Source organism: Watersipora subatra, chromosome 4 (assembly GCF_963576615.1).
Source record: "Watersipora subatra chromosome 4, tzWatSuba1.1, whole genome shotgun sequence".
NCBI classification, from domain to species: domain Eukaryota; kingdom Metazoa; phylum Bryozoa; class Gymnolaemata; order Cheilostomatida; family Watersiporidae; genus Watersipora; species Watersipora subatra.
In genome coordinates, this window is record NC_088711.1 from 62493635 (window position 1) to 62516507 (window position 22873).

The following is a 22873-nucleotide window of genomic DNA, read 5'->3' on the forward strand; positions in this document are numbered from 1 at the left end:
GTGAAGACACCTACAAGATGGCGCTGGAGCGCCAGTTCTCTGTCAAGGAGGTACACACAAGGTCTTTAACTGCAATAGGATTTAATCCCTCCCGCCGGGAAGTACTCGTAGGCTGCGAGGGTGAGTATTGGAAACCACTTTTGAACAATTGAAGAAAGTTTCATAGTTACTTTTCGTTTTTATACTGATTTTTAATACAGAATTTTTAACCTTGATATAAACAAGCTAACTCATTCTAATCTTTGCTTTGTATGAAGAAACTGTCAAATGCAGGATAAATATTCACATAAGAATACATAGCGTTCTGTTTAATTCATTCCGGTGCCTAACAACTACTATAAATACTTTACATGATTAAATAATGCATTTTAGTTCAAGTACTTTATATAAAACTATATAAACTTTAAATTATATGTTCCAACTAAATCACAACAGTAAGAATCGGTAAAAGCGGTTTTTATTGTTACATTACCTTGGTGACACAATAATGGAAGTTTAGCCTCAGCGGTGTAGTGGATCAAATTTTCAACAGAGTAAATATCGACCATCAAAATCTTGACACTGCCAATGTCAGCACATAATGTGACCCTCAATGTTGACAGTTGTAATTATGATATCCAGAAATTTTCATACTTCTTTCAAAGTAAATTCCATCAATAGACTTTTCTAGTCAATGTTGCTTGTTTTTAAATGTGTCGGCATTTTTTAAATGTGTCGGCGTTTTTTAAATGTGTTGGCGTTTTTTAAATGTGTCGGTGTTTTTTAAATGTGTCGGCGTTATGATCGTCAGTATTTGTCGGCGTTATGATCGTCAGTATTTGTCGGCGTTATGATCGTCAGTATGTGTCAGCGTTATGATCGTCAGTATTTGTCGGCGTTATGATCGTCAGTATTTGTCGGCGTTATGATCGTCAGTATTTGTCGGCGTTATGATCGTCAGTATTTGTCGGCGTTATGATCGTCAGTATTTGTCGGCGTTATGATCGTCAGTATTTGTCGGCGTTATGATCGTCAGTATTTGTAGGCGTTATGATCGTCAGTATTTGTCGGCGTTATGATCGTCAGTATTTGTCGGCGTTATGATCGTCAGTATTTGTCGGTGTTATGATCGTCAGTATGTGTCGGCGTTATGATCGTCAGTATTTGTCGGCGTTATGATCGTCAGTATGTGTCGGCGTTATGATCGTCAGTATTTTGGTTGCCAACATTTAATCAGTCATTTGCTCTGCAGACAAGCTCAGCGTGAGTTAGGAAAGTAGGAAAGTAAGTAATAGAAATACATAGTGTAACTTACTCTAACTTACACTAGATACTTACACTAGATACTTACACTAGATACTTACACTAGATACGTACACTAGATACTTACACTAGATACTTACACTAGGTACTTACACTAGATACTTACACTAGATACTTACACTAGATACTTACACTAGATACTTACACTAGATACTTACACTAGATACTTACACTAGATACTTACACTAGATACTTACACTAGATACTTACACTAGATACTTACACTAGATACTTACACTAGATACTTACACTAGATACTTACACTAGATACTTACACTAGATACTTACACTAGATACTTACACTAGATACTTACACTAGATACTTACACTAGATACTTACACTAAATACTTACACTAAATACTTACACTAGATACTTACACTAGATATAGTTAATTTAATTTGTATATATGTTCTATTATTTTCATGTCATAATTTTATTCTCTATCAACTTTTTAATTTACCAAATAATGTTTTATGAAATCTAGAGCATCTTGTGGTGGAAACTATATTGTATGTTGATTATCGAGACACATATTTACTCAAAAACTTAGAATATTGAATGTGGAGGTGATCATCAGTCAGGGCTTGACTGTATCGAAGGTTTCTATTTTAGATGGTGTCATAAAGACCTTTGAGGCCGAGTCAGGCAAACTTGTATCGACATCGCATGACCATCGAGGATGGATTACAGACTTCCTCTACTGGTAAGCAATCATAAATGTTGCATTCGACTGACATGGATTCTACTGTTTACAATATTTACACAGCCGTGTTGATAGAGGTCAAAAGTTAATTCTGAACGGCAAGGTAGTTACACTAAGTTTGCTCGCATACCGATTAAGAATTTAACTGTCTTTAAGCCCGCATGACAACCTTGCACTATGCTAAGCAAATAAAATCCCATGTTGAACAGCAGCTAAAGAAACAGACTCCCTTGTTATCCAGTTTACACATAAAGTAACGGACCTTCTGGCAGTAATGGATGTGATAGTATGTAATGACGTGATCTGGTAAAAGTGACTTATAGGCTGTTGTCAATACCCTGTTGCCTATTTATTCTCCACCATAAGCCTGTCATCTGAATGCCTTGTTTTGGTATTTGAAGGGCTGAGCAGAGGCTTATGTTCTCTTCTGCCAATGATGGACTCGTCATCGCCTGGTCATCTGGTGGTGTCAAACATGATGTAATCAATGTGAGTGTCTCATATTTTGCTGTCGATAACTTGCTGCCGATATTTTGCTGCCAATATCTTGTTGCCGATTTGGTGCTGCTGATATCTTGCTGACGATGTGTTGCTGTCGGTGTTTTGCTGACTATATGTGGCTGACAATGTTTTGCTGATGTTGTCTTGCTTTTGATGTCTTGCTGACAATGCCTTGCTGTCGATGTCCTGCTAGGGATATCTTGCTGCCAATGTCTTGCTGCTGATATTTTGCTGATGATATTTTGCTGAAGATGTGTTGCTGTTGATGTCTTGCTAACGATGTCTTGCTGACGATATCCTGCTGCTGATATTTTGCTGCCGATATCTTGCTGACAATATCTTGGTGACGATGTCTTGCCGTCGATGTCTTGCTGACGATATCTCGCTGATGATGTCTTGCTGCCGATATCTTGCTGCCGATATCTTGCTGGCAATTTCTTGCTGCTGATGTCTTGCTGACGATGTCTTGAAGACGATATCTTGCTGCCGATATTTTGCTGACGATGTCTTGCTGTCGATATTTTGCTGTCAATATCCTGTTGCTGGTATCTCGCTGCCGATATCTCACCGTTGATATCTCGCAATCAATATCCCACTGTTGATATCTCACTGTCGATATCTCACTGTCAATATCTCACTGGCGATATCTCACTGTCGATATCTCACTGTCGATATCTCACTGTCGATATCTCACTGTCGCTATCTCACTGTCGATATCTCGCCGTTAACATCGCCTTTGCTTTTTATTGCCATCAGATTTGCAGTTTTACAAACAAATTAAAACTCATATTTTTACTTCATTTCATGAGTAACTGTTAGTCTGACTCTCTGGAAACCGGCGTTGTAGGTGTGGTGGAAAATCCAATTACTGATGTGCTATCGGAAAATTCATCTACTAACCTGTAATTTGGTATGCACTGCTCAAAAAATGTCATATAGGTTGCCTTGGTATTTAGCTCCATTAGTAGTATGCCCAAGATGAGCATTTCTTTTTATTTGCAGCTGCGCTCCCCTGTCTACAGCATGACGGTGAACCCTAGAAGACAACAGCTCGTCTGCGGTATGAATGCGCGCATATGCGCTTATGATTTGGACCCAGGTGAACTTAGTTATTCTGCTAGAAATGTGATTTGTGTTTAGTCCTCTTTATATCAAGTGTTTCTTGTCATCTCATGGCTGCTGACTTATCAATGCGGTTGAATTTGTGTAGACCGAGCAACAGGTCACATGATCAATCCGTTGAGACCCGCCCACACTGCGAAAGAGCACACAGACATAGTCAAGGTTGTGCTCTGCTATGAGTCAAGAGTCTACTCAGCTGGGTAAGTCTAACCATCTGTAGACCCTGTTTACTGGTTTATAAGTGCTGCCATGTTGGAGTTCATAAGACAGCTCTACGTTTCTGTTGCCGAAACTTAGACAATAGCAGGAAGTCGCATGTGTCTTTTGTTACTGGTATAGTCGCCATAGCTACGAACTAATCACTAATCATTCGATCTTTCATCAGGTCATATTATTGCTGTAGCAGCAGTTGTAAGTTTGTATACAATGCTGAGTATTTACGGTTTCAGGTTTGCATAAAAAACAATTAGTTATTTCTTTCTATTGGCCAACTTTAAGCCAGAGATACAATGGAAATATAACTACTTGAGGCACCTGCAGGCATATCTGTATCAATAAATTATGCGTTGTCATTGTGTATGTGCATGTTTGTCTGTCTGTCAGTCTCTATCTGGTTCCGGAAAACCAGCCTTATAAACACCATCTGAATATAGACTCAGGAATGCACCCTCACACGCATTGAGGACGATTAAGGACGATTAAGGACGATTGGTCTCATTGAACCCTTTCATGGAATGTTGTTGCAAAAGCAGTGGAGAAACTTGCTTCAAAAATGTACACGTGCGCTGTGTGCTATTTAATTGAAGATCAAAAATCTCATGCAACACAAGGCTTTCTGCTAGTTCTACGCTATTTTTAAACCTGGTTTAAATATTTTCTAATTTAAAATAAGTAGCTATAAGTAGCCAAAAGTAGAACTTGTTTGTTGAACACGTTAAGTGTGCTGTTGGACCCCTATATATTATAACTCAACTGGAAGAGGTTGGAATGCACCCTAGAATCTAGATGATTGTCTTTTATTATGGTCTTCAGAGAGACGAGAACAAAGTATTTGGTAGGTAGTCCTGTGCGCATGCATATTGCTAAGACACCATCTCATCATCAGCAGGTATCTTGTCATGTCTAATTTGTTTCTCATTTGTACATGTTTGCTCGAACCAGTCTCAATCATGTGTTTGTATGCGCAGATATGACTCCAAGATGATCATATATGACTCATCATATACTGGGGAGAGCAGTATGACACCTGTACACATGTGAGTATGCAATTAGATATACAGTATCCATTGCTGATCTTCTCTGGCCCCTGTAGTTTTCTGGAGTCGTCTTCCTTTTGAATATCTAGATAACCCAGCCCTGCCATGTTTGCTTAACTGCTTAATGTCGCACTGCATGATCATATTTTTCTTATGTAAATTTTGAAGGAATTAGCATCTAGACTAGAGAAGGAAAATACACGTACATATGTATGTATGCATCTTACTGTAGGTTTGTACATATGTATGTACATGTGTATGCACATATGTACATGCGTATGTACATGAGAGAAAAAGTATATACATGTATGTATGCATGTAGGCATATGTGCGCATGTTTATATGTATGTGTGGATGTACGTATGTACATACATCTGTATCTATGTATTTATAACCTGAGGTCATTTGTATTCATGTATTTATAGCCTGAGGTCAGGTGTATCTATGTATTTATAGCCTGAGGTCAGGTGTATCCATGTATTTATAGCCTGAAGTCGGGTGTATCCATGTATTTATAGCCTGAGGTCAGGTGTATCCATGTATTTATATCCATAACTGCAAATAGGAAACAGAATAACTATCCGTGTTAGTAGCGGTCCCATTTCTTATAAAACTAGTTATCTTGACTGTCAAGGCTATGTGGTGCTCAGAGGCTAGAGTCTTCCACCATGATACACTATAAAGAACAGGATGTTTCACTTTAATTAAATAGCACAGGCTTTCTACCTGATGTTTACTTTCTTTTTATCCTTCTCTTTACAGACACAGGAACGCCCATGATGCTGGCATATGCACATTAGTCATAGCCAAAGACTGGGACAATACATGGTAATTCCACTTTGCTATATTACTTCTATCATTCTTAAACATCACGTCTGCTGTTTCAAGAGTTATGCAATCTTTTTTGACTGCCAGGGTGGACTCATATGAATTTTCTGACTGCAAGGGTGGGCTCATATAAATTCTCTAGCTGCGAGGGTGGATTTATACAAATTCTCTGGCTGCAAGGGTGGACTCATATAAATTCTCTGACTGCCAGGGTAGACTCATATGAATTCTCTGACCGCAAGGGTAAACTCATATGAATTCTCTGACTGCAAGAGTGGACTCATATAAATTCTCTGACTGCAAGAGTAGGGTCATATGAATAATCTGACTGCAAGAGTAGGCTCATATCAATTAAGCTATATTGTTAGGCATTGCACTAGTAAATAGTTAGCACATTGTTTAAATTACTTGATTACTGAAGGGCCACTAGACTACACATGTGTTGTTTTTCTCTTCTAGGATTATAACTGGTGCCTTTGACAAGACGGTGAAGATCTGGTCAGTGGATGGAAAGCTGGTTCATCGCCTAGAAGGTTTTCTTAACACAGTAACGGGGGTTTGCTACGTGCCCCGAAACAAGACTCTCTGGGTAGCCTCAGGTCACAGCAATGCTCAACTTTATGATCCCAAATCTGGAGACAATGTAAGACAAATTCAAACCTGGTTTCTGTTATTGTTGACCTTTAGTGTGCTTTTACAAAGCTGTGAGACATTTGTTTTTTTGTAACATTTTTTGGTTCCGGAGGCTTCTATACAGATTTCTCTTTAGCAGTCGCTTTTTGATCTGGCATCAACATCCTACTCGAGTAATGCACTCGCAAACCAATGCTGTGAGACATCGATGTCAGATTGTTAGACAGATTAAAAGTTCTAAGCTCAATCACTTTTCCGTGATCTCTCCAGACTGTCTGTATATATAGACAGTCTGGGCTGATAGAGGTTGATGAAATTACATGATGTTTGATAAAAGTTAGATCATAGGACTGTTTGTAAATAAATGGCTTCTCTTTTCATGTTTGTGGTGAAGGTTTTACGAGCATGTGGCAGCCTTGCTGGCCTTGTATAACCAACAAATGGGATGACTTAAGAGCTGTATGGAGCTCAGGCTTAAATTCGTTGATAATTGAAGACTCTTGTTTGCTGTCTTGAATCTGTTGATCAGAATGTCTAGGGCAAATAATAATACATGACATGAATCCATTTTCACCATTGTAACTACTAGCAAACGTAAAAAAAGATTACGAATCTGGTGTTATTACCACCAAAACTGGTATTTTTGTAACACCTGACATCTTGTATTCATTATGACCAATTACATATAGCTTAACAGGAGACTACCAGGAGGCCATTACTCCATGAGCCCATTACTCCATGAGGCCATTACTCCATGAGGCCATTACTCCATGAAGTAATTACTCCATGAGACCATTGCTCTATGAGGCCATTACTATAAGAGGTCGTTACTATAAGAGGCCATAAGTCCATGAGGCCATTACTTTATGAAACCATTACTCTATGTGGCCATTCATTCTTGGGGTCATTACTTTATAAAGTAAATAATCTATGAGACCTGTGCTTGGCGTCTTAAGATTTAACGCTTGCTTGTAGGTACTTCAAAAAATGTGCATTTATGTTATGCAGTGTTAAAATTTGTTAACTTTTCTGCTTTTGACTTTTATGCTGCTTTCTCAAAGAAATCTTCACCTTAAACAAAAAGAGGTTATAAATAAGAAAAGAAGTGGATTATTACACTATATCACGTATCATTGCCACACTGTAGATATCAGACTACATCGGCACCTTCCAGTCCACAGACGAGGAGTACAAGTACAGCCTGCTGCAGCTCAAGTGGCAGCCAGAGTTGAATCAGGTTATCGGTGAGCATCACTCTCAGGCTACTGAGACTAACTATTCACTTGTGTGAGCATGTCTATTGTGTGATCATGCCTCTTGTGTGAGCATGTCTCTTGTGTGAGCATGTCTTTTGTGTAATCATGGCTCTTGTGTGAGCGCGTCACTTGTATTAACATGTCTCTTGCATGAGCATGTCTCTTGTATGAGCATGTCTTTTGTGTAATCATATTTCTTGTGAGATCATGTCTCTCATGCAACCATTTCTATTGCATGACCATGTTTCTTGTGTGACCATATTTCTTACCTAATTATATCTCTTGTGTAAGTATGATTCCTGTATGACCATGTCCTGTTTGTTAACATGTCTCATGCATGGTCTTCTTGCCTCTGATGTGAGTATTTTGCTTGTGTGATCTGTTTTTTCATAAAAATACACTTTTTTGCGTAAATATGCAATATAAGAAAAGTGCTCTTATTCGAGATATTTTTTCTGAGAACATTTAAGCTAATCTGATATGGCTCCTGCACCAACATGTCCTATCTCATAATACACTTTTTCTGCTCAGGGAAATTTTTCAAGAAAGGAGGTCAGAGTACTTTTGAGCACATTTAAGAACTTAAAAACTACCGTTTTTCTATCGACCATCCCTGGTAGGAGTCATAGGTCCGGCACCATTCTAGTGACCGCAGGTTGGAAATAACAGCAACGCTCTGTTAGAAGGCACTACAAGCTATATGTGTTATCCCTTATCCTGACATGTTTTTGCATATTCATTTTGTTATGAGTTGTTAGACTATTCGGTGGATTTATGGCTGCATGCTTTTATGTTAGGAGTATGTTTCGAGGCGTGTTTGTATTCTCACTATGCTGATTAGGTAGACATAATCGGCTTTTTAAGATAAAAAGTGACATATTCTAGGTAGTAGTTGTAAATGTATACAGTCATAGTGAGAGTATCATTGTTCTCTTTGATTTCTATTTTAATTTTATATTTAAATATGTAAATAGTGGACAAATAGTATACAAATAATATATATAATATATAGAAATATGATAATTATATATAAATAATATATCATATATATATTTTTATATATTATATATATATTTATATATATTCATTTGTATATGTGTGTGGGATTCTTTTTCACGAAGGACTTCAGTATTTAGCTAGAATAAAGAAAGAAATCAAGATTACTTATGAGGTTATGTTAACTAATTATATAAGAAGCTTCTAGAAGACAGGATGTTCACGATTTGCGTTATTCAATAAGTTCTGAAATGCTGTAGAGTGTTAATTTATCTGTCATTGAAATCGTTACATATTCTTCTTAATTGTTACTCTTAACAGAAATTTTCAACAGCTTACTGCAGTTTAGCATTGTTATTGGTATGCTACAAATATCAGCAATGTTTTTAAGAAGCTGCTACTACTTTGCTAAAATTACCGGCATGTTAAAATTATGTTAGTCAATCTTGGCAACATACCAATAATATGTTAGCAATGAGCTAACAATACATTAACCATGTGTTAAAATGGTGTTATCCATGTGTTAACAATGTGCTCACAATATCTTAATAATATGTTAACAGTATGTTAACAATATGCTAGCCATATGCTAGCAATATGTTACTGATATGTTAACAATATGTTAACAATGTGGTACAAGTTTAGTAGTTAGGTAAGCTGCGTTGTGCACTCTATACCAGTGTAATTTGGGTAGAGTCGGCCATGTTGATGACACGCTTAGGTCAGTGATTCCTGACCTATAAAGTGTAGATAGCCACACGCATCTTTTGCAGGAACAACAAGTAGAAGGCAGATTATAGCGTGGAAGTATAATCCGTCTGGTTGCATCACAGCTCTCCGTAACCGGTTTCCTATAGAGTCTATATCATACAGTAAGTTATCAACTGCTAGCGAATATGGCATAAAAGTGACTTAATACTTATTTGAAGTTTCTTAAAAGAGTCTCAATAGTAGCTCAAAAGGAGATAGTAATTAGCCTTGCTTCGTGTATGGCTTCTGGTGTGGGTGGTTTACATGGTCATCAGAATTTGTTTAACAATAAGTATGGTGCAACATGGCTAGGTGGCGGAGGGTAATAACAATAAAGATACATCTAGTTGCAGTTGTGAAGAAAAGGCTACACCTCTGATAGTAAACTAATTAGGCAGATTTGAACTTATAGTGAGTCAAATTCATACATTTTAAGGTGTTTTATTACTGTTGTTTTAAATGGAACCCTCTACTCAAAACTTTAGCTGTTTTGACTAAAGCTAGTGTTCATAAATAAACCCTATGTTGAAGTATATTAACCACTTAGTTGTTATATCAGATTGCATTAAAACTTTCCCATTTTTAATGTAATTAAAATACAAACTCACATGACCTTAGTCGTCCTCAAAAAGCTTTATTTACTTTTGCTAGTAAATCTTGTCTTTTGCCTATGTCTTCTTTAAATATGATCACTTTGAGTTTGTACTCAATCAACGTAGTATAAACTAGCCAATTTGCAAACTACATAAAACTAGTTCAAGCTTGTTTAAACCAGTCTAAACTAGTTTTATGTCCCACAGCCCAGAAACGACCTATTCTTATATTCACTGGTGACCATGATGGAGCCATTGTCAAATGGGAACAAATGCAATCGAACAACTTCATGTACAGCAATGAAGGGTTCCATGTCACTGAGCTCATGTTGAAAAAGATGACCAAGGTGAGATAGCTCTTCCTTCGGTTTTACTTCGATTCCAGTCTATCCTTTTAGTTTTTACAAGTTAAGTGCAGAAATGCTCAGACTCGACCCAATTAGGAAGCAAGCATATCAATAATGGCTCAGCTGTGTCGCTGGTTTTCGAGTGGACTAAAATAGTTTATGTTAGAAAAACTATAAATGGAGTTGTCATTCAAAATATATTAAAATAAGCTGATAACTTTCGTTCAAATAACAAAATAAAATAACTCTCATCCTCTTCATTCTGTCGAACACGGTCAATGAATACAGCCCGTGTAAGATGTCACATCACTTCTTTTTAAATACATTAAAGAACTATCTAGAATATAACACAGGTCATGCATGCTAGCATTACCTAGCGCAACAAGATTGCGTGCCATAAAATGTATCACAAAAAAGCTTGCTAATAAATATACCAAACTTGTGGTTGAAGGGTCACACTCATTCATTGGCTAAAATATTTCACAAATATAAGTTTTCCTGAAATTGTTAAGTATGAAAATATTTATCGTCAAGGTTGGATAACTCTTTAGTGCTGTGTATAAAACTGCTGCTCATTCTAATAACTTGATAAATGCTTGTCTTTTTTTTGAATGCTTTTAATAGATGTAGCATTAGCAGAACTTAACTGCAGTTTGATCTAGTAATCCAAAGCAGTAGGATGCCGCACTTCTCTCAGATATATAAACATCATTCTAGATGCGCCGGCTGTCAGATAAAGAAAAAATGGATTTAAAGAACACTCTGAATAGAATGAGAGACAAAGACAAAAAGGAGAAGACACTAAAAGATAGGGCAGGACAGAAATCTCCTTATCAAAGGCCTGTTAAGTCTGCTACTAAGGCTAATGAGGTTCGGTTAATTATCTTAATAGCGTTCAAATTTTCCATAAGACTTGAAACACGTATTCATTTGTTATGGTCTCACACTTGGGTTAGACCAAAGTTGTGTGGATGTTTTACAATTTCAACGCTAAACTGAATATTATTGATTTGATTTTTTTCTGAACAGCTACATAATATTAATAGTAGATACATAAACCTGACAGTCCTGCTGGCTCAGAGACTTTAGAAGGAACAAGAAGAGCAATTCCAAAATTTATGGTCACTCTGCATCGTCTGTCTTTGCTGAAAATTACCAACTCACCAGCCTACAGGTTCACTGAATTTGTTGCAAGTTTTAAATAGTTATATAGTTATGTTTGGAAGCAGAACATGAAGATATAGGGAACTAGTGAATCTGAAGAAGAGGTAAGCGTAGCTTCTGAATTATTTGGTGTCGCAGGCGGAAGAGAGCTTCAGTCATCAGAACAAGAGTATCCTCGCTACACTGTTTGTAGAAGAACTGGACATCATACTAGCTGCCAGCGAGGATAACAACATATGTAAGTTATGTCGGAACACCGCTGCCACGCTTAAGGTTGACTGGAAATACTTAAAGGTTTACTTGCGACAAAATTCACATTACAGTTATTTGGTATCAAACGATTCATCACGTTTTACTCTGCCGTGTTGTAAGTGCCAAATATGTGGCAATGTGATTACAAGCTTTTAAAAGCTCAAAAACGAACAGTTAATCGCAGCCATCTCGAAAACGCCGTTGATTAGAATCTTTTTCCAAACCGGCTCAAATGGGACATAGTTATACAAGATAAGATGGCTTCATTTGTCGAAATATTGTCACAAATATACTTCTCGCATTCAATAAAACCATGTCTATTGTCTTTATGCGTCTGTTTCATCATCATTGTAATGCTGTCATTTGAGCACTGATATCTCAAAACCTATCGTAAGAACTCATTCAATTTTTCAACCTTAGCTCAAAGAAGTGCATACCATCCTCTAATAAACATGACAAGCCTGTTGGTCACCTGGGATAGTCGATAAATGCTGCATAAATTATTTGCGCTGTTTGGCAGGAAGTGTGGGTCACATGATCAGATAACAACTAGACGATTAGACCAAGCCGAAAAAAAACTGTAAAGTAGTGAGCATTTATATTTGATACAGGCTTTTTGGTAAAACCCGAAGAGTTTGTCATAAACTACTGCTACAAAAAAGTTTTATATCGAGCCATTTATTGGCCTTTAATTTCATGTGATAACATCACGTGTCAAAACAATAACCAAATTGCTTGAGTACATTGTCGAAATAAATCGATTCGAAACTATGGCGTTTTCATGATGGCTGTGATTAACTGCTCGTTTTTAAGCCTTCAAGAGCTTGTAATCACATTTCTGTAATGTGAATTTTGTTACAAGTCAACTTTTAAATAAGGGTGCCTTTGGTTCTTTACATAGAGGTGATAACTTCAGGTTTATTGAAATGCATAGCACTAAATAGATGCTTATCATTTACCTAATTTACAATAGATATCTTTGTTTTTTTTGGCATATGTGCCTCATGCCATCGACACAGTAAATACTCTCTCAATGATGCTTGAACGAATTCAATAAAAACATTTTTATAAAGCGTGTGTTCGGTCATCGTAGCTTATAAACGTGAATCTATTTATAAAGGTCTCCCGCACAGTTTTTAGTAAAGCATTGACACTTGCCTGCTTCCCCAGGTGAAACTTCGCTGCCGTTATTCAGGCAAAACATTAATATGATTCGGCTGCAATTGTGAAGGACATCCGAAAGCATTCTTTCTTGGTTGGGTTGCTGTAGACGTCTGGGGGTTTGATGACTCAGCAGTGGCTGTCCTACAGAACATGAAGCTCAGTTCAGAGCCAGAAGAAGCCATGGCCAATGATACTCCAGCATTGGCAAAATATGCGATCTTGTTAAAAGGAACCTTGAGCATGGGAGAGGGAACGACTACCATTGAACAGAAAAGTGACTCCAGCAAATTTCTCAAGGTAGTTTGTGTGCATCAACTTATAGCTTGGTTGGCCAATCCTTTTACAAGGACTATCGATTAAATTCTTACCAGGTACAATACACAGACACTGGGTTATCTTTGATAAAACTGCTTTTAGGATGAATACCCATGATTCATAGCTACCCATGATGCAGTGCTAGCCATCACATATAGCATCTTGTGATGCAGTACCAACTATGATGCTTAGCTGCTCATCATGTATTCCTACCCATGATGCATTGCTAGCCATGTGTTGCTACCAATGATGCAATGCTAGCTAAGATACAGTCTCACATAGCATATTGTTTTCTGTTTGACTATGTTGCTAGAGACAGGCCGAGCTTATGGATTACTAACCAGTGGTAAGGGAGTTGGAACAAAGTTCCCGCTACATATTCGATGCACCATGTAGCTATTCCCTTTATCGTAATGCTTTATGTGTCACAGTGTCATTCACACCAAATTAACTCCAGATGAACTAGACCATCAATCTCTTTTAAACTGTAATAAGGTCTACCTGGCCACAAGATGCGGGTCTCCCTGTTTCCATTAGCTGACAACTCTTTGTGGTTCGGAAGCCTCAAACCCTCCTTGTCATAACTCACAACTACCAGCTCATCAGTTCATAAGAAGTTGTTTTGGTGTGGGTGGAGCTATAGATTGTACAATGTAGGGCATATCCTGTCATCATCACAGCTCATTGTTGTCAATTGCACTTGTATTGGCAGTCGGGAAGCATATTTGAGCAGTTCATACTACTGCTGTTTCATGCATGATTACTGGTGCTCTATACGTACAAAACACTGGTGCTCTTTATGTACAAAACACTGGTGCTCTTTATGTACAAAACACTGGTGGTCAATATGTACAAAACACTGGTGCTCTATACGTACAAAACACTGGTGCTCTATGTGTACAAAACACTGGTGCTTTATGTGTACAAAACACTAGTGCTCTATGTGTACAAAACACTAGTGCTCTATACGTACAAAACACTGGTGCTCTATATGTACAAAACACTGGTGCTCTATACGTACAAAACACTAGTGCTCTATATGTACAAAACACCGGTGCTCTATACGTACAAAACACTAGTGCTCTATGTGTACAAAACACTGGTGCTTTATGTGTACAAGAAAGTGCAAGAAAATAATGTGCAGATAGCTGAAATACACTGGTATGTAAATAGAAGTACACCGTAATATTTCAGAATAGCTACAAAAAGATGTAAATACTTCAAATGCTGTTACCTTTGGATACAACAAACTAAACTTACCTTGACAGCATTTCCTGTAGGCAACTGGTAAGCAAAAGCGCAGCGCAAAGTAACACAAGACTAGCTGGAGGAAAATATGAATGTTGATAAACATTGATTGTGAGCTGATCGGCTAATCAGCCCCGCTATACCTGTTATATACCTGCTATACCTGTTATATACCTGCTATACCTGTTATATACCTGTTATATACCTGTTATATATCTGTCATATACCTGCTATACCTGTTCACAATCTGAAATCAGTTTCTCAACTTCGGCATCAAAAAGTCTTCTCTTTTTCTAGCCATTTTATGAACTGGATGAGGAGTCATTTTATGAACAAAGATCCACATTCTGTCTTTTTCTACTTGAATCCCACATGAGGCACGATATTCATGCTATAGATGAACCTAATCTGGTGAATCCAGTTGGAATACTGTTGAAAATATGGTGATACTAACAACTCAACATTAATAATAGACCTCGCCATGAATATGATTAACCAATCAGAGAACTGAAAAATGTTTCTCGTTGTCTTCATTTTGTATAGCCATCACTTGCCATCCCTTGCCATCACTTGCCATCAATTATCAGTATGACCATAGTGCGCTCCATAGATATAATAAAGGGTTTATTATATTGTACATTGTAGGGCATATCCTGTCATCACCACAGCTCAATGTTGTCGATTGCACTTGTATTGGCCGTCGCGTAGCTTATATGAGCAGTTCTATAAAGGGTTTATTTTATCTGTGGTGTGCTCAGGCCTTCAGTATTATCCTACAGTGTTGCTTAAATTAGGAATAAGATTGTTGGTTCCTTAAATTTGTAAATACAAGATAGAGGAGCCCTTAATATTATGCAATATTCTCTGAGCAGTTGGTGAGGAGGGCTGTAAAAACGGTAAGGCTACTTTGGCATACTTATACTTACACATACTTACATCTACGTACTATACCGCTCTCTTGAACTCACCATGCTTTGACCTTCAATGCTGCTTGCACATCCGCTCAATAATTGTTAACTGACACATGTCAGTCAGTGAGTGTAGAGATGGATAAAGGCTCACAGCACTCATCAGCATGTGGTTGTTTGATAAAGCAAGCCTGAGTTTCTCAAGGTCCGAGTGGCTAATCCTCTTTAGATGGTTCTTTTTATATTTAGACATTCAAATCAATTTAAATCAAATAATTTTTATCTCTTTTTCCATGTGAAATCAAAGCCAAATTTTATAAATGATTTTAGTCAGTAAACTATCTTTTCTAAATACATGCAGTTAGCTTATTTTGTCAGGCTGCCCTTTTGTGCAGACAGTTCAGCGATTAGAAGTGTTGAGACCAGTATATACTTTAATTTTTATATATAATTTTATTTCCGGGCGATTTACACTGTATCTTGCTTTAATGAAGTATGATAACATAAATTGATTTACTAGACCAAAGACAGAATTTTAACTTTCTGATTGCCAGCAAATGTTTATGTAGTGAACATGCTGCATCTGAGATTTGAAACAAAATTATTTTTGAATACCCATTGAAGTGGCTTGCTACTGCTAGAGCTTATCCTGATTCAGTATTTTCTCTGTGAAGGTTGGTGCAGAAGTTTGTTAATAACACGCATGTCAGTTTGCAAGCTCTCAGGTGTGTCTCTAATCAAAACAGTTTTTAGAAGTTTTACTTTTTTTAGATGCCTTCTTTGAATTTTAGTAACAATTTGAAAAAAAATTCATACTGTAACTCTGAACATCAACAAGATATCGTCATGTATTAAACTGTTTGATGAATGACACAACACAGATTTTTCTGGTCGGCTGATTGCTGTCATTCCATTGAACAACTTAGTTATTTTGAAACGTTTTTCATCACTATGTAGAAGAAAACAGATCAGTGTTATGTATAAAAATATTAACTCTCAGATCCCTTTAGCAAGTCGAGATAAGTTTGAAAGAATTAAATCATTGTCTGAGAATATTCTAAGAGATCATAGGGTGCCTATAACTGCAACCCTCTATTTTCTATCTTCCTTAAACAAGCTGACTAAGGTTATCTCGCGTTTGTAGGAGGAAGAATCGGTCAGCAATAGAGTTGCGGGATTCATTTGCAAGTACATTTTAACTGAGCACAGAAGTTGTGTCACCTCTATGTGTGTTGTGCACAAAGCTTATGGCTTTGACAATACATTCCTAGTTAGTGGTGGATGGGATCACAGGCTATGCATCTGGAATTTGGATGATGGAAGGTAGGCTGAAGCTAGGTTTTAAATTTTTGATGACCCTTGTTCTATTCAGGAGTTGTGTTCCCCTCCTTTACATCTGTAGGTTGTGCTACCAACCAAATTCCCAATGTTCAATAAGTTCAATAGAATTTGATTTTTGTTGATGCTGGTAATAAGAAAAGGACAATATAGAAATAGTCTGTTTATACCACTTAGCCAGTGAGTATTGTTTTGACATATTCCCTTCTGTCAGCTGTAAAGTTGAATATAGGTACTGCTTGTTCGAGAGAACATTTCGTATATTTTTGTAAAGATAATTATTTGTACATCTACTAATGTACAACTGATTTTAGGGGTATGCCGAGGTAATATTGTTTATCTTCTCTTGTGTGTCACAATTTTCCTTTCCCATTTCTGCATGAAACTTATTAAACTGTAGTTTTAGTATTTTGTAAAATTGGCAAAATAATTAAGGTAGTCCTCTACAGTCTCCCCACTCTACCAGCTGTATAGTAGTAACTTGAGAGCTGGAAGAGTTCTATCATTATTAACACCAATGTATTTTATATTTTAGTATTAATTTATCATTATATTATATTATTATGTATATTAATGTATATAATATAAGTTATCTATAAATGTTATAAATATAATTATATATAATGATATAATATATACAAATATATAATAACTATAATGATATAAAATATTTATATATAAATAGAGCTAATATACAGTCAAACATGGATAACTCGCCCACGGATAGCTCGAACACATGGTTAATTCGAACGGTTTCTTTGGTCCGTTCCCACGTAATGATAAATTGCTATATATAACTCGAACTCAACACTGTTAATTCGAACTGTTTTTTTGCCCAACGGCTACCGAAACGGTTGTTATCGCTTTAGAAAATCACTTTATTCAAAGCCATAGAGCTAAACCTCATCTTTTCGTAATTCATAATCGTCGTTATTACCACCATCGGCAAAATATTTTTGTCAACGACTTTTCTAAAGGTTTGGTGAAATTTGATTTATACTGCTATACGATGAATAGCACGGGCTAGCCGGGTCACGCGTGCAAGGATTTTCGCCACGCACATACAAAACAAAAATCGCATGTTGTTTTTGTTTTGTATGTGCGTGGCGAAAATCCTTGAGTGTGTGGCGTAACCCAGCTAGCCCGTGATGAAGTTTTCCGACGTTGATTCCATGTTGAATCAACGTTGGAATATTAAATGTTTAAAACGTCTTAAAAATTGTTGTAATTAAATGTATACGTTGTCTTAGCTACAAAACACTATTCATCGTTTGACCTAAACACAGAATACGTGTGTACATTCAATAAGTATCTATTAAAAAAGCGTGAGTGATATAGAATGTACGTAAAACCTCGTAAAACTTCTAATTGAACTGCCTCGGAGTGTTGCTCTTAACGAATCCCAGGTAAAGTAAGGTAATCTTTGCATAAACTTCAAGAAAAAACGGCAAAATTGATCGTGGGTAAACCCCCAAAAGAAAAAAATGTCTTTTCTTTTGAGCATTTCAACAACGATCAAGTTCTGCCAATGTCAATCTAAAAAAACGTCCTGGCAATAACATCACCTCAAACAACAAACCAATCTCAAGTGATAGAAAAATCTCTATACTTTTTGATAAAAACGTTTTAAACTTTACATTAGAAGCATTTAATTCGAAACAAGCCATTTGTGCTTTTGATTTATATTATAGTTTGTATATGTACATGTATCTACTAATAAATAAGTAAATACATGGACTTGTGACAGTGCTCTGATAACTTGAACGCTCTGATAATTCGAACACTTTTGCTCGGTCCCGTGAAGTTCGAGTTATCCATGTTTGACTGTATATTATTTGTAACATCATAATATTATAGTATTAAAGTAATATTTATTTATAATTATTTATGTATTGCTATTTATTTATTACATTTCTTTTTGTTGTGCTGTCTATATTGTTGTTTTTATGCAGTCTTCAACAGCTGATCAGTTTGTCAATTTATCAGGTTTTCTTTTTGCAAATAAGTCTCTTTTTTTTAAAAATTGACGCCAGAATTTGGGTTCATTTGTTTCATTTCCCATCTTGATACAATCCTAGCAAAACACAACCACAAATTGGGTAGCTTACATGAGCGATGGCAGATTCACTCAATCTGCTCGTCAGGAAAGATCTATCATATTTATTATTATTATAGCTTAACATTATCTTTCTCCAACCATTTCTCATGCCTCACAACGTTCCCTTGGAACTTTCCTTTTTCACTATTTAGAAGTACGATCTCTTACTTTTCTATCTAACCAGTAGTGGTTAACAAAAGATTCTAACAGAAGGTGGGGCGTATTACTTGCAAACTTTCTTGTACACTTTTGCATGCTCTACCAAATGAAGGCTATGCCAAGACCGCTAAGGAAAGATAACTTCCACAAACCTTTTGTAGATTGTTCAACTATTGTTCAAGATTGTTCAACTAAAAATGGAACTGATGAATGTGGTATTTAAAGTTCTGTTTTATATGATAAAACAGTTAGAGTAGCTCAGGCATATAACTTCTACAACTGTTATTGTTCTTTCTCTCTTCTATAGATACAGATAGTCTCACTGTGTAATATATTCAAGTTAATATAGTAACTGTATATTCTTGCTACAGCTTGTACAGCAGTTTTAGCCACTGTATATTCTTGTAAGAAGTGTATAGTATATTTTTACCAGGCATATTCTAAATTCCGAAAATTTGAAACCAAATTTTAAGCTTAAAATCCATCATCAACTTATAGGGCAGTCACATTTTTATGACACTAATTCTAGTGAAATTTGACTTGAAAAAATATAGCAAATCAAAACTACATGATAAAACATATAGGGATTTATTTATAAAATAGTAAAATATTATTAATCTTACTCAATATGAGATAGATCAAACACAAAGTCCCAATCTTCACCATTCAAATTATTATCACTAGGATTCTCTCCTGGATGCGGCAAGGCTTTTCTATTAAAAAAAACATACAAATTATCAAAGGTGGCAGTTTCGTTCTATTGATGAGGCAGGCTAACACAATGGTGACGTATTGTTTTGGTGCCTTGTGATTTTTACTAGAACTGTCGTATTTCGTTCTTCTGGTAATTGTTGTACCTATTGCCGACGGAACAAAAAACATGAGCATTTTTGCTGATGGCAGTTTTAATACCATTTTCTCAGGTACGCATCGCCTGCCTCTAATGCTGACTGTACCATTAGCAATCAAATGATTAAAGCCAGAGAAGGGGGTTGACTTGTAAGGCAGGTATATGTCAAAACCAGAATTTTTAAACCAAACTTCAGACCTCAACTTATACAATGGGTTGACTTGTATGCTGGAATTTACGGTATATATTGTGTGTTTCTGTTATACAGATATATACATAATTATATATAACATACATGGATAAAATGTATTTCAATTGTAGCTTAAATAGTAAGTTTTAACACGGCATCTTTTAATTATAACTTGCACCAAAAGCATAAGGATTGCATGTTTCGATTACACATCACACCGTAAGTATAGAGACTGTATGTTCCTGCCATAGCTTGCACCAAAAGCATAAGGATTGTATGTTTCGATTACACATCACACCGTAAGTATAGAGACTGTACGTTCCTGCCATAGCTTGCACAGTATGTACAAAGACCGAACATCACTCATACCTGAAGCCAAGGCTGACGAAGAGACAAAGACCTCTGAATGGGCAGCTGATGGTGTGATTACTTGCATGCAATACAACCCTGAGCAGTGAGTCAAACTAGACAGATTTTACGATTTTAATTAAAAGCTTCCTTTTAACATATTTCGTGTAAATGTTCATGTTAAAGTCATCATTCATAAATTATTACTGTTTGGTTGCTCAAGAACATACCTGCATCTTTCATTAATTTGAGCGCAACTATGTGTATCTTGTGGTATTATGTTGATATTATTTCACACTTGTAAGAGGGTTAATACTGGAAACAACTAGGCCACAAGCCGGTTAGAACCAGCTGAGGTATCAGTCATATAAGTATACAATATTTGCTGATAATTTTAGAAATGAGATTGCATATGGTTCAAGTGACCATATGGTCTATATTAGGACCTTTTCACCAGATGGTTCTCAGATGCCTCTTCTAAACACCTTGCAGCATGATGGGGAGATAACTGCGCTCCGATGGAACCATGTTAAGAGGCATTGGGTTTCAGGTATATATGGTAGCTATATCAAACCAAGTTAATAGGTAGTGGGTTTCATTGAGATACGGTAGCTATATGGAACCAAGTTAAGAGGCAATGGGTTTCCGGTTTATATGGTAGCTATATGGAACCATGTTAAGAGGCAGGGAGTTTCAGGTATATATGGTAGCTATATCAAACCAAGTTAAGAGGTAGTGGGTTTCATTTAGATACGGTAGCTATATGGAGCCAAGTTAAGGGGCAATGGGTTTCGGGTTTATATGGTAGCTATATGGCACCATGTTAAGAGGCAGGGGGTTTCAGGTATATATGGTAGCTATAACACACATATAGCTACAGAACCACCAAGGTTGTTGTATTCTCATATATGAACCTGTATTCAATCTAGACTGAGTGTACAATCAACAAATATTTAGCAAGTACTTTTTATGCATGCTGAGTAAAACATATACCAGTAGCATACGTATAAGCTTCAGTTTTCAAGTGAAACATAGGATTACATAGAAAGCACATGTGTCCATTGTATGGGTAATATTATTAATAATCTAGTTTAATCTACTTTAATGTCCTAACAAATATGCAGGTATATATAAAAGTTGTAATATACAGGTATAAACACTAAAAAGCGGATATAACTGTTGTCAAATAAAATGTTATTGCTTCTCAGACATGTAGACACATGTGGATGTTATTTTGAAGGCTCTGATGATGGAACAATAAAGGTTTGGTCTGGTCAAGGAATGAATGACCTCCTGCAGACTCTGTCAGAAAAGTCAGCGGTCACCTGTCTATGCATCGACTCAGCCAATGGCGCAATAATTGCTGGCCTTCAAAACATCATCAAGTATGTAGTTATTGAAATTCATCAGATGCATGCTGGGATACTATATTTATGCCATCATCACTACTTTACATCGCATTCCCTTGATAGACCTGTTCTAGATCTACAGCTTGGACTTGATCTATTTTCAGGGTTTATGACAGCCAGAAGTTTCGGTTAATGCAGACCAATGTTGGGCACACAGACTCGGTGCGGGACGTAGTGCACATTCCCGAGCGTGGACAGTATGTCTCTTGCTCATGGGACAAAACTATCAGAATATGGAATGAATGGAAGCAAACTAAGAAACGAGTGAGTCGATTGGTCAAAGTGTTCTTCATTTCAGCTAATCAGCTCCTATCATTTTTAGTATAGTTGATAGCACTAATCTTTCAAATAGCTAATCAGGAGACAGATGGGTTCTTTGTAAATCTAATTATAATGAATCATTAGACAAGCCCTCAAACTCCAATAGTTATTCTGACCACTAGTATTGTTATAACTGAGCTTGTTACCGAACAGTTTCAGGTTTTGATGAAAGTTAGGATGTTTTACTTATGGATAAAACCGCTACTGACATTTTAGTATAATGTCTATTACAAGGATTCAATCAAGATTTATACAATATTTCAATAAACTTTTAACACAGCTGTGATGACCTGGGCTACTTGTCACAATAGCGTTCAAGGATAATTTGTTTATCGATACATTCATATTTTCTGTGAGTAGAACTTACTCTAGCTGTAAGCATTTACTATATGTTCATCATCTATATGTAATATATGAGAGAACCTGCACATCTTAGTCACACTTTGTTGTAAACAGGAGCCCAAAGGGGAGGCAGAGACTGATAGGAGACGCAGGCGCTCTGAAGGCTATGAATGATAGCGGCTGAGGAGTCAGGCAGTGGTGACACAAAAACCTGTTTAACATTTATTTACAGAGTGCAACTTTCTCTGAAACAATTGTTATTGTCCCCCTCCTCTATTTTACTCCAGCAGAGTTGTATGTCCACCCCAAACAATCTGGAGTGAAAATACTGATGTATCTTACAAGAAATGCATTACTAGGTTGTAGCTGACCCAATTTTATTATGAAGTGTTGCTCAATTTATCTTTTTTAGTTATATGTATTTATTTTATTTAACTATTACTTTTCTTTGGTTGATTGCGAGATTCTGTGATAAAGA

General features: G+C 36.6%; 1 protein-coding gene across 1 annotated transcript; it reads left to right on the plus strand.

Annotated features, from left to right (window-relative positions):
* On the plus strand, window positions 1-22873 carry LOC137393465 (uncharacterized WD repeat-containing protein all2124-like). Its single transcript, XM_068080036.1, has 20 exons — window positions 1-120; window positions 1917-2007; window positions 2409-2496; window positions 3511-3607; window positions 3719-3830; window positions 4818-4886; window positions 5649-5714; window positions 6174-6357; window positions 7495-7591; window positions 9373-9471; window positions 10150-10289; window positions 11007-11159; window positions 11592-11691; window positions 12976-13166; window positions 16485-16663; window positions 20307-20429; window positions 20722-20873; window positions 21564-21708; window positions 21837-21996; window positions 22510-22873. The coding sequence occupies exons 1-20, from the start codon at window positions 18-20 to the stop codon at window positions 22567-22569; spliced, it is 2409 nt and encodes an 802-aa protein (XP_067936137.1). The 5' UTR covers window positions 1-17; the 3' UTR covers window positions 22570-22873.

Bases quoted from the DNA above. Each gene is read 5' to 3' on its own strand.
- LOC137393465 (XM_068080036.1), top strand. From the start codon at position 18: ATGGCGCTGGAGCGCCAGTTCTCTGTCAAGGAGGTACACACAAGGTCT. The intron at 2,008-2,408 runs GTAAGCAATCAT...TGGTATTTGAAG, and splicing joins ATTACAGACTTCCTCTACTG to GGCTGAGCAGAGGCTTATGT. The intron at 11,692-12,975 runs GTAAGTTATGTC...GGGTTGCTGTAG, and splicing joins CAGCGAGGATAACAACATAT to ACGTCTGGGGGTTTGATGAC.